Source organism: Charadrius vociferus, unplaced genomic scaffold (genome assembly GCF_000708025.1).
Source record: "Charadrius vociferus isolate BGI_N301 unplaced genomic scaffold, ASM70802v2 scaffold309, whole genome shotgun sequence".
In the NCBI taxonomy this organism is placed as follows: domain Eukaryota; kingdom Metazoa; phylum Chordata; class Aves; order Charadriiformes; family Charadriidae; genus Charadrius; species Charadrius vociferus.
In genome coordinates, this window is record NW_009661370.1 from 2,158,814 (window position 1) to 2,171,089 (window position 12,276).

The following is a 12,276-nucleotide window of genomic DNA, read 5'->3' on the forward strand; positions in this document are numbered from 1 at the left end:
TTCCTAATGACACTTGCTACTCCTCTTAGTATCTTAAGTAAAGAACATGTATTAATGATTCTATTTTTAAAAAGAGCTCTCTGTGCCACGATTAAAGGGCACTATCATCCCTCCATTCATCTGCCATCACCTCAGGAATGTAAAGAACAGAGCAGTTAGGAAGGCTAAGAAAGATCCTGTTCCTCAAAAGCGCAGCAAGTAGGTAGCTAAGTTGGTCAGATACTATCAACAGCTTCTACCTAGTTCACTGTCACTTTAAGACATGACAGTTCCCATTTGGGCTTGCTACAGGACATGTTATTGAAGCAGTGTCTGTTCCCTCTGATTATAACTGATCTCACTAGTGTCACTGGAGGCTCCTGTCTACAGTATTTCATGTGCTCTGGTTGACCTCATGGAAGGTCTGCAAGCTGAGTTTTACTCCCCTGATCTTGTTTTTCTGTAATGTGCACTGGCCTGGTCACAGGTGTTCTGCTAACTTACGGGACATGTCTATGAGAGCCTAACATACCACCTGGGGAAGTGAGCAGGAACCCAGCAGGTTCTGCAGGTTCCCCATCCAAAAGGGCTTCCCACAGCTCTTGTGTAATTATAACCTTTTTAAGCTGGTGCCTGCTGTGCTTACTGCACAGACAGCTAATCTAGGATTGTTTTGCCTGCAAGTGCCCCTGAAAAGAAGCTGGTTCCCATTGAAGTTACTGCAAGTGGGCTACTTATCCATGGCTCCCCTTTCCTATGCAGAAGTTATCCCTCCATTGTGCCAGGAAAACTGTTTGCATGGTTGCATTCTCAGTCACGCTTGTGAAATGAACTGGCATAAACCAAAATGACTTTCTGTTGTAGCTATTTTAAGAGTGGATCATTTCTCTAATGAGTGTCTCTCATTTAGAGAAAGGCTACATAAACAGAGGAATCAATTTAACTGAGAGGACAATTATGTTTAATGGAGGAAAAGGGAGATGGGGTGCTCCTAAATGAATCACATATTGCTGTATTAAGAATGAAAGGAGTAGATGTCTATTAAGAAGAAAAGGAATAGATCTCTGCAGAGAGAGAGGGAGGGACTGACCAATGACAGTAGGTGAACAAGCTTAAGGAAAATCCCTGGAGAGCACACTGCGAGAGCTGACCTTTAACTCTTCTCTTTGCTAACAAAACTGAGCCAAGCTTCACAGTCTTGAGGTTTGGTGTATGTTCTTTTTGGGCATGTACTTCCTACTCTGTTCTTTTGGCTTTCTGTACTTCACTTTAAGCTGAGAGAAAATTAAAACTCAGACTGAAGTCTAGATAAAATGTGGCTGTTTCTTTTATTGTGTGTCAAAATAGAGTGTTCAGCTAATTGCGTACAATTCATACAATTGCAATATTTGCCAGGAACTGAAAGTTAAAATATAAAATAATTAATGTCAAATGTAAACTGTGCCCATGTTCTCTTGAAACTCCTGTGAAAAATATGAAATATTTCAGAGCAATGGGTACAGTTGTGTTTACATCAGTATGTAAACACAGGAGCTTACTAATACATTTTTAACATCTTTGTGTTTTGAAATATTTATGGAAACTATTGTGAAAATAGTATCAAAAGATTCATCTATAATGCAATCAAGGATTATTCCCCAAATTGTAGGTAAATGTAATGTTTGAACATACAAATAAACATGAAAGTCCTAATTCTCATTTACTTCAAGACACAAAATCACTCATCAGCAGTTATTGTCTCCTATCTGCCCTCAGCTTTCATGTCTGCTCCCCTTCCTGTTCTGCACACCCACCTTCTTCCATAGATGTGGTCATCCCTTCATTTCCTGGCTATGCGGACACATTTTTTTTTGACATTTTTGTAAATTGTATCTTTAAAGGAAAAAAATCCAAGCCCCAGTTCTCTTTCTAAAACAGTATTCTGGTCCTATGGGTCTAGTGCATGTAGTCGCATCCACTGTCCCTGACGTTCCTCTAGCAAAATAATCCAGCCATTAGAATGAAAAATTCACGTCCTTATGTGGGAGTTGCCTGCGCGGTGAAAGCAGAGACTTATCAACACTAAGCTCTCCATTATGAAGCTTATTTGTAATGCCAGTGACTATTCAGTCTTTCTGACTATATATATACACGCATAAATTTTTTCAGGTCATGACAAAGTCCTTCGTTTGTGGCATCCTGCTATTAATAGTAGGCCTACAGGGAAGCTCTCAGGACACCGACATAGTATTGTGGAAATTGTGACAAATGAAAAAGATCAACATATCATCAGCCTTTCCTCTGCAAAGGTAAAACACTTCTTAACTTCATGGAAAACAGTGCTTTAAACGCAAGTAGGAATGCGGTTTTGAGTAAGTGCTGCTAATAGTATTTAGTCCTAATCTCATTGTTTATCAGTTCATTTACATTAATAAAAAGGTGGAGTTTTAGGTTAAAATGTCCAAAGTATTTTATATTGAGAAGCAAGACTAGAATGGAACTATTTGACATATTTTCTTTCTGAATGAATACTTACAATAGTAGATATTAACATTCTGGTAATTTCCATATTACTTTGGCAACTACCAGATTTATAACATAACCTGTACCTGAATGCTTCATTCAGTAGCAATCCCCTGCAGAACCTTCCTACAACTTCATTTACCCTTCTGTCTGCCTGTCAGCCTCCTAAATCCATAAGTGGAGTTTTTCTTACTCTGGTGACTCTATACATCATGTTCAACTACTGGCCTCTTTCTGAACAGTGTCTTTTACAAGGCTTACTGATCCAAGACGTTGTCCATGAACAGGAATACCAATAAAATCAATAATAAAACTTCATCAACCAAACATTGCAAGATTCTGCTGTAAAAGAATGGGTTTCCTTTAAGTTATTTGTGGAATCATGGCATCAGTGGCTTATCTTGCTTGTCAAAATGCGACTGTTCAGGAGAGAATAAAAACTTCTAAAAATATGTGCAAAAATAAATGAGAAGCTACTGAAGGAGTAGTTACGAATGGCTATGGAGCTCTTTCAAGAGTAGTCCTATGCAATATTTTCAATATTCAGCAGTATTCAATATTTTCATTGACATCTGCAATGATGGAACAGAAAGCATACATATTAAATTAATCAGTTGCCCCAAACTGATTAAGGCTGCAGACCCTAGGCAGAAGTATTAAGAGTTCAGAATGGTCATTAAAATTGGGAAAATACCTCCTATATAACAAGGACCTGATATAGTTAGTCTACTGAGATATCCATCTCTCTCAAAGGTTTCCAGATTTTTGATGGGTTATGTAGAAAATGTTACTGAGCTATTTATTCTGTCTGTGCTGCTCTGCCAGAATTGCTTACCACTGCTCATTGAGGTGCCAGTAAATACCACATTTTCATGTCTTTAATCCTATTCTTTACATAACCCATACCCTTCTAAAATTACTACTAGCTGAAAATAAGTAATCTCTCATAATCCTGGAGCCATAACCATTCCCCCTTCCTCATTCATATAAATCTATACCTGTATGTTCTGTATGTAACTCTGTACATTTGCTACAGGCATACATTACTGCTGAATTTAGGAGGGTTTTGACAGATAGCCTGCAAGCTATACATGTAGGAAAAATGGAATAAGACATAAAACATGTCTTAAGGGGAATGAATGTACATGAAGATATTTATAGATAAGCAATGAAGAATGAAGGCCCTGGGGCAGTAAATGACTGGAAGAGCTCTTAAGGTCCCTTCTGGGCCCTTCTGTGATTCAATATGGTGACTTTGAGGGAAGCAAAGTCTATTTTACAAGTCTCCAAGTATGTGGAGACCTGATCTTAACTAAATGTAGCGGAGTTGTGCCTATGACATCAGTAAGATCGCTTGTACCTGAAAATGAATATATGAAAGTATGTTTTAATTAAAAGCTATGTGTCTTTAAATGGTGCTGTGAGTCATAAGGCAGAAATTACACTTCTCAAAAAGAAATACAGATAAATTCCTCGACTTTCAAAAGTTGTAAATCTTGTGGTCATAGTTGAAAACTATATCAAAAAAGAAGGGATCCCTCACAAAGAAGTCTAAAAGACTTTACGAATAAACTGATGATCACTTTATGCCTCAAAGAATTTAATCTGTAGATGATACACGGTGTACACAGTAGTGGAGGAAGGTCAGCTCTAACAGGGTTGCTTCCAACGCAGTTAAAGCACATTTGTGTTTGCATAGACAAGAACCAGTTATTATACAAAAGTGCTGAACTTCCAGGGAAGTTTTAATGTTATGTTAAACATAATTTGTTTCCACCTAAGAAACAAAGACCAACTTGCTTTCCAACCTGCCTAGCATAAGAAAAATCAAGATAGTTTCCTCTATTTTGTTTTCATCTTTCAGTGACTGTGATATAGGAGGCCACTGAAGCAAAACAATGACAGTCTATATATCTTCACTGAAAACTAAGTTAGAGAGATATCAATGATCTCATGGAAGCATTGTAAGCAAGGGAAACAAAATCTCTTTATCATCATCAAATTTTGCATTAGCTTTTTGACAGAATAGGAGGACTAGGGAAAAGATTAGGAAAATTAAATTAATACTTTTTCCCAACATTCCCAAAATTAAATTTACCCTAAAACTTGTCAGATGTTCATATTAAAATAAAGCTTTGTTACTGTGCCATTTTTTCAGCGAAAAATACAGAACAAGGTCAAAAGTAGGGAATACTTTTTTTTAATTGAGACTTGTAACTGTTATATTAGCACATTTGAAGTCTCAGACTGATTTTATACTTTATGGCTATTTTTCTTGAACTATATTGAAAATTTTATTGGCTTATTGTAAAGATATTTTTATTCTATATAAATTATAAAGCATCCTAAAAGTAAGCCTAAGTCTAATGCACTAGAGAAATATTTTCCTCTGATGACAGAATCTGAAAGAAGATTGTAGTATTTCTCCTGTCACTGTCGGGTTGCACACTATGTTCTTTAGGTAGATGTGTATTCACAGACTGGGGTATTCTTTAGACTATCAAGGCTTCTATCAAAAATGCAGTAAATGTCTCTATATTCTGTGTATTGTTTGTTTCCATTTCCTTCAGGAACTGAGATGTGAATTACAACAGCATCATCTTCCCAGTCAAATTTAGTTTCTTAATTCTCACCAGGCTTAGATAGTCATTACTTCTGACAAAAGTGACTGTAGTGAGAAAGTTATAGTTTCACAGGTGGACAATCATAGCTTCTATCAGAGAACCAGGGGAAGTTAAAGAAAGATAGGAAATTTTTATATGTCATACAAGAAGAATACAAAAGAATATAAAAAATGTTACAGTAGATAAACTTCTCACTATTTTTTGCTGTTCTTTAAAGGACTTGATAAATAGATGATACACAATTTTTTTGTTTTATTGATTTATAAATTTTTTGTTTTATTAAACTTTCACTACATTTGTACTTTGTACTCACAAGGTCTGACCTTGGCATGAACCATTAGTGTATTTTTGTGGAATAATATGCATGTCAGAATTAAGAAACTATTTTGTATTTGTCCTTCTCTACCTCAATCAATTCTCATCTAAGTAGACACATGCTGATGATGTTCAGTACTGTGGGCTCAGTGGATCCTGTGGGCATCCCACATCTTTTCACAGAATCACAGAATGGTAGGGGTTGGAAGGGACCAGCTCCCCTGCCAAAGCAGGTTCACCTATAGCAGGTTGCACAGGACTGCATCCAGGCAGGTTTGAAATATCTCCAGAGGAGACTCCAAAACCTCTCTGGGCAGCCTGTTCCAATGCTCTGTCACCCTCAAAGTAGAGAAGTTTTTCCTCATGTTGAGATGGAATTTCTTGTGTTCTGTCTAGCTCTCTCATCCTGGTGCAAAACTTGGCTGCATCCCCACTTAGCATTAGCGTAAGGACCAATGTGCACACCATTCTCTTGCACCCTACATCCCAGCACAGTTATCTCCACTGAAGTGAACCTAGGCATGAACAAAACAGATTCTCATCACTTTTTGTCTGGGTTCCCATCCTGATTATCAGGGAGCAAGAACTCTGGGATGAATTGCAGTGCCCTATTGTTTCAGTGTACTCTAGAGGTCAGATATAATGGTACAAGTCTACTTGTACCATTGTGGCACTTGACCTGAGTACTCTGGTCAAGGTTAGCAATAGACGTGCTCTCAGCACTGCCTGTGGTAAAACAAAAAACAATCTGAGGCTCAGGCACTTGAAATCAGTCTTATTTCTGTCAGTCTCCCTGTATATAAGGTAACCTTAGAGAAAATACTCATTATTTATCTAGTGCTGTAAACTAAGTATAAATCAGAAGTACAGCTCTACTACAACAAAATTAAAGTAATCTGGATGATCATATAGATATTCTTCAAGAAACAACAAACAAGATCACTTTGGCCCTCCTTCATTCTTAACCAGTCAAAACTGTATTATGCAATCTAATGCATAGACAGCTGGAGGTAAGTCCGGATCTTTCTACAATCTCTTCTAAAAGAAGAGCTGGTGCCAAAATCTGAAATGTATATGCATGGCTTCTTGGCTTGCAAGGAGAAAAATAGTCACTGCCCATGCTGAATTAGTCATTAGTTCTCACATCTTTTAGAATTATGAGGTGGCATAAAACAAGCATCCGTCAAATACATCCAGTAAAAGAAAACTGGTATCAAAGGTTTTCCTTATTCTTCCCTAGATCAGTTCTGCTTGCCAGTATGGGAGACATCTGCTGGCTGAGCACTGCTGTCTTCTTACAGCACTTAGGTTTTCTTTGCGGTAGACCTCAATAGATCTCCAGAGAGAGCTCACTCTCTTGGGTGTCAAAAATCAGTACTGTATTTGGTGGCAGACAAGCTCAGGATACATTGCACTGAAACTTGCAATTTGTTTTGAGCAGACTTATTTATTTACACTGGGGCATTTTGGCCAGCGTACAATACTGCTTTCTGGAAACCAATGAAAAAACCTTCTGTGATATTTGATTTAACTGAAATCAGATTGCCCTGAGCCAGTAATAACAAAACAAACTTATGACAACAAATAAGAAACTATTTTGGCATTTGAACTCAAATAACAGTTCCATTTAAGAAAATTAAGATTCCTTAAACTAGTCCAGCACATGAGCAATTTGCTTCAATGTTATAAGGATTTCTTGATAGAAAAATTCATTAGTAAACTGCTGTCAGGCGGCTATTCAAACATTATGCATATATCAAATTATCACAAAACTTAAAATTTCTCAGGTTTATAACATAAGAATATTTAAAAATTATGTAGAGCCATAGGTTTGTAAATAATTTCTGTATGTCCTTTAGTCATATGAATTAGTGTTTCCATAGTAGCGGCACTGAGGAAGAGGGGAGGGCACAGGCAGGGATTGTCATAATTCTGGGCTGCTGGACTTGCTTCAGAATATAATATTCCTGGAAATAAATTTATTCCTGATCTTCCAGGTAGTGAAGACCTTAAAGGTAACAGCGTGTATAGGTGCAATTACAGTTGTAGTCCACAGCACGTCTTTTTCTTCTGCTGTTCAGTTAAGTGAATTTACTAGGAGATCTGAAATATTGATGTGATGTGATCTGTTTCCTCCTAATCACAGGAACATATTCCAAATCTTGTGTTGAGATTTCCCACAAACTATTCTCTATGTTAAATTATATACTACAGACCACCAAGAACCACACGCATCACAACTACACTTACAGCGTGTCTGTCTTGACTTATGTTTTGGTTGAAAATATTTCCAAAGAAAATACTGTTAAATTTGTCTGCAGGTATTAACTTGTCCTTTGTGTCTTTCCACCAAAATACAGACTGAGATTTTCACATAATACATGCACTCTTTGCTAAAGCGTCAGCAGGTTGCAGTCATAGATTAGGTTATTGGCACGAAAGTGAAAGTGTAGGTATTTAACTGTAAATACTAATGTATATAACTCTTTGATCTGAATTATTCTGCAGAAGCCACTAATGTAATTTTCAGGAAACATTTTTTCCAAAATGGCTGCAACAGCCTATTCTTTTGATTTATGGCTGTAATTTCATTGATATGTATCATTTGGGAGTTACAAAAAGAGGAATGAGGTATTTCCCACTGTTGCAACTATTTTACACCATTTTCTTTTAGGTCTCAGGGAGTATGAAGTAAAATAATATGGCTTATTCAAGCACTGAAGCAATATCTTTTTTATTGAAGAGAAATGCTGGTAGAATATATAAGTCTTTAAAAAAAATGCTATCTTTGGACTTGAAACTACAGCTAAGCAGCATCCTTGGATGCTTCGGGATATACTAGATAGAATCAAACATGACACGAGTTGGATGTTTCAACCCAGGCAAGGCAAGACTGTCCTGTGTAAAGGTACTTGATCTGCCTTGTTACTACGTTGGCACTACAGCATTTTTCTACAAATACCAATACTGTAATTTAATAGAAATTGCTAGGCTTTTTTTTTAAAGTGGGCCAAATCACCTGAAGAATTAGTTCTACGGAGTGTACGGTAATATGAGAGCAATCTGTGGGGTAGAAAAATAATGGAAAACTGACTTGACACTCCAGCCCAGATAAAAGAATGCTGCATAGGAAATCTCTTCTATGTTTATTTTTTCCTCTCCTCCATGTGACTCAGCCCTTCATTGCCCCTTCCTCTCTATAGTTAGTTTGCCCATTCTTATTCTCATCCTGCAGCCTGAAGCATTTATTACCTCATTGTTTCATATGACAGAATTCTTTGAATGCACTCAGGAAGCATTGAGGAAAAAAACCACTCATGGGGACAGGGATTATTAAACCTGGAGCTGTGGCAGGAAGCAGGTCATTATCTGAAAGGTGATCTTATAATGCTCTGTGGAAACAAGAAGATCAAGGCCAATGGCAGAGACCAGACCAGACCACATACCCCTTGTACTGAAAGGCTGTGAAGCAGTGACAACCGCTCTCTCTCTCACTTAATATGGAGTGGGTATTCACAACTAAAACAGTGGAGGCTGAAACTTTATGTATTGCCTGCTTGAGTTGTCAATGGAAGTCAGTTAAGACAAAATTTGCTACACCAGTTGTTCCATTGATTTTACTAGAATGCGTCCAGTGGTGGGTTTGATTGAATTAGACCACTCAGGTGAGTCAGGTGAGCAAGATTTGACCCTACAGGCTTCAATGCATAAAAACAATCTCAGTTTTGTTTGATGATCAGTGGGGCTTGGGTAAGGAATATATTCCCAGTCTTTACACCACTGTGCAGTATCATTCATAAAAACACAAAACCTTTGTTTTAAATCAGTGGAGGGAATGTTCTTTGGTCTTTTTCTCTTCAAAAGAAATTTCATTTTTGGCAGCTAATACTGAAAGAGGAATGCACACATTTACATACGGTAGGAGAGTAGTGCAATAAATGGTGATTTCTTGCATCTCTGTTCTAGGGCTTGGCAGAATTTCTTTCCATTCATAGTTTCTTCAAAATCTGATGCACCCAACTTTATGCAAGCACATAAACATTTCCTTGCTGAATTTTGCCCATGCTAAATTAGCTCTGTTATATATACGTTAGTTTTATTCTTACAGAACCCAAAGGCAACTTTTAGGGTTTCAGGGAAGATATGGTCTTGGGGTTTTTTTTCTGAATTTTGAAAATTTACTCAAATCTTAATGCTATCAGTCTCCAGTTCTCTCTCTACATCTGCTTAATGGCAAACAGGCTGTGTGATATCCTGATGGGAATTCATAAATGTCTTTTGCCTGTCTGGAACTGAGCAGGTGATTGCATCAATGCCTGTGTAGGTTAGTGTGGATGTTTATCTAACCTATTTTGAAAGCACATGACACTGTTTTGAGGATATATTTATAATATAGTCATTTGTCTTCCCGAAAAATGACAGCAGCTGAGCTGGAAGCACATTGTTTAATTTATGTCAAACCATTGCTAATTGTGGCTGTCACTGAAATGTACTGTATATCAACAATATTAAATTTAATCTAGATAATTTGAAAAAGAGGCATTTGGGAAATTTCCTCTAGTCATCCTTCACAGAAATTATGTGGCCACATCTATATCAGATACATTTTTTGTATAGTACTTTGAAAGTCAAAGTTAATCCTTCCCTTGGGCTGTGCTTTTATCCTCTTTGGTTTACTTGTTCCTCCCAGATATGAAGAACTTTTTTGTCCTCCTATATTGCATAATCCTTCAATAACACGGAATATTCTTCCTTGGACTTTTCATGTAAGTTACCCAATTTTCTGTTATTTCCTGTCCCTTTTCCATTATTCAAATTATGTTTTCTCTATTTCTGCAAATAAACCTTATAAAATTAGCCCACAGAAGAGAAGTCTCAAGGGGTATCTCATCAATGTATATAAATATCAGAATGGAGACTGTAAAGAAGATGAAGCCAGGCTCTTTTCAGTGGTGCCCAGTGACAGGACCAGAAGCAGTGAAAACTGAAACACAGGAGGTTCCATCTGAACATCAGGAAACACTTCTTTTACTGTGAGGGAGGCCAAGCACTGGCACTGGTTGCCCAGAGAGGCTGTGGAGTTTCCATCCTTGGAGATATTCATAATCCATCTGGAAATGATTCTGGGCAACTGGGTCTAGGTGGCCCCAGTTGAACAGTGGAGTTACACAAAATGACCTCCAGAGGTCCCTTCCAACCTCAGCCATTCTGTGGTTCTGTGAAAAAGCGAAAGGGATTAGAACTAATTTTAAATTTACTTTTTTGGCTCACACCTACATTTTCCTTCTCTAGTTCTTAGACTTACATGGTGTATAACATACCTGCATGCTTACATCCAGCATACAGCTGGACTGTCAGAGGTAACTATCTGTCCTAGCTATGGTTGTATCTTTGCAAAATGATGTTTTGTTTCTCAGTATATCTGAGAATGCACAAATTTCCTTTATGAACAGATTGTCCTCATGTATTCTCAGCATACATGAAGGAAATGATCCATTAGATGTTCTGTTTCTGGGCAAATATTTGATGGTTAAAGCATTAAATAATCTCTATTTGCTGCAGATTGAATCAGAGATCTATATTCTGCCTGTGCTGGTTTCTAGAGTTCTTCTACCAGAAAACTGAGATCTAGGGTTTAAGCTATATTAAAAATAAATTTCCAGACCTGTAGTTATCTCATTGCTTATTTTTCTATTGGGGAATGAAGAAACAGGAGATCTTCAAAATGTAAATGGAGTGTTGTATACCTGAAAATTACTACAAACCCTATGTCAAAGGTGAGAGCATCATTCTAAGACTGGCTGAAGGTTGATAGAAGGAACCTAACTGGTTTTGACCTCTTCTGATCTAGGTGTTCATTGGCAGTCACCTCTGTCCTACACCTCTAGCTTCCTGCTTCTGACCCACGCACCGTCTAAATGTCCCCTGAAACTGTTCTCCAGAAGTGTTGAAGGTTATTTCATCTCAGCATTACGGGTCTATTGTCAGCACACCAAGCACACAGTACAGAGAGAGACATACAGAGCCTTTATACACTCTCAGTCATTGCATAGCACCCAGTAAATATCCTGCAGGCTCATTACTGTACAATTAGACTCACTATTGCATATAAACCAGTTTGATTTCTTTACAGCATTCCTCTATGTTTGGGAAAAGGAAAGTAACCGTATATATTACCAGGTTAATGGTACTATTTGAGGAAGTGATTTGAAATTGTCATAATTTTGAACTCCACCAAGTTACTGTCTCAATAAGGCACTAGTTATAGTACCATCTGCTGCACCACGTTGCATTAATGTGCTTAGAGCTAAATCCTCCTTGCCTTAGCCTCACAAGTAATCCCATTGACATCAATTTGTTCCTAAGTCTTCTAACAACTACAGGGAGTTGTACTACTTTGCAGGATCACCTTCAGGGATCACAAGACACACAGCAGCACTCTCAGCAGATCACTTACTCTATTAAATAACACAGCAACCAGAACTGCAGTTTGACCTCAGCTTCATGCCTGGTAATTTTTATCTTTGAGGGCTCAGATGTTCTGTATGAATTTGTAATTTTTTTCACTTACACCATGGAGCCTTCAATGCCCCCGTGAAACAGTTGGACCATGTAGCAAATAGGGGCAGATAAACTGAACGCTTCAGCAGAAAATCAACTTTAATTGTTGCTTACTCTTCCTGTCTATGCCTACAGCGAATTCTGTGGCTGGTGCAACTTCTTTCTGCCCCAAGAGTAGTTGGCTTTTGGATTTTCCTGCAAAGTGTCTTTTCATAAGTTGTTTTAAAGACTTGCAGCATCACCATTCGGTAAAACTGAGCAAAGTTGTCTATCTTTTTTAAAAAACAAATTGTCC

General features: G+C 37.6%; 1 protein-coding gene across 1 annotated transcript in view; it reads left to right on the plus strand.

Moving 5' to 3' along the window:
* WDR64 (WD repeat domain 64) overlaps positions 1–12,276 on the plus strand; it is an 89,046-nt gene that overhangs the window by 41,550 nt on the left and 35,220 nt on the right. The window contains 1 exon segment of the mRNA XM_009893656.1: positions 2,128–2,267. Coding sequence (XP_009891958.1) covers positions 2,128–2,267 — 140 coding nt within the window.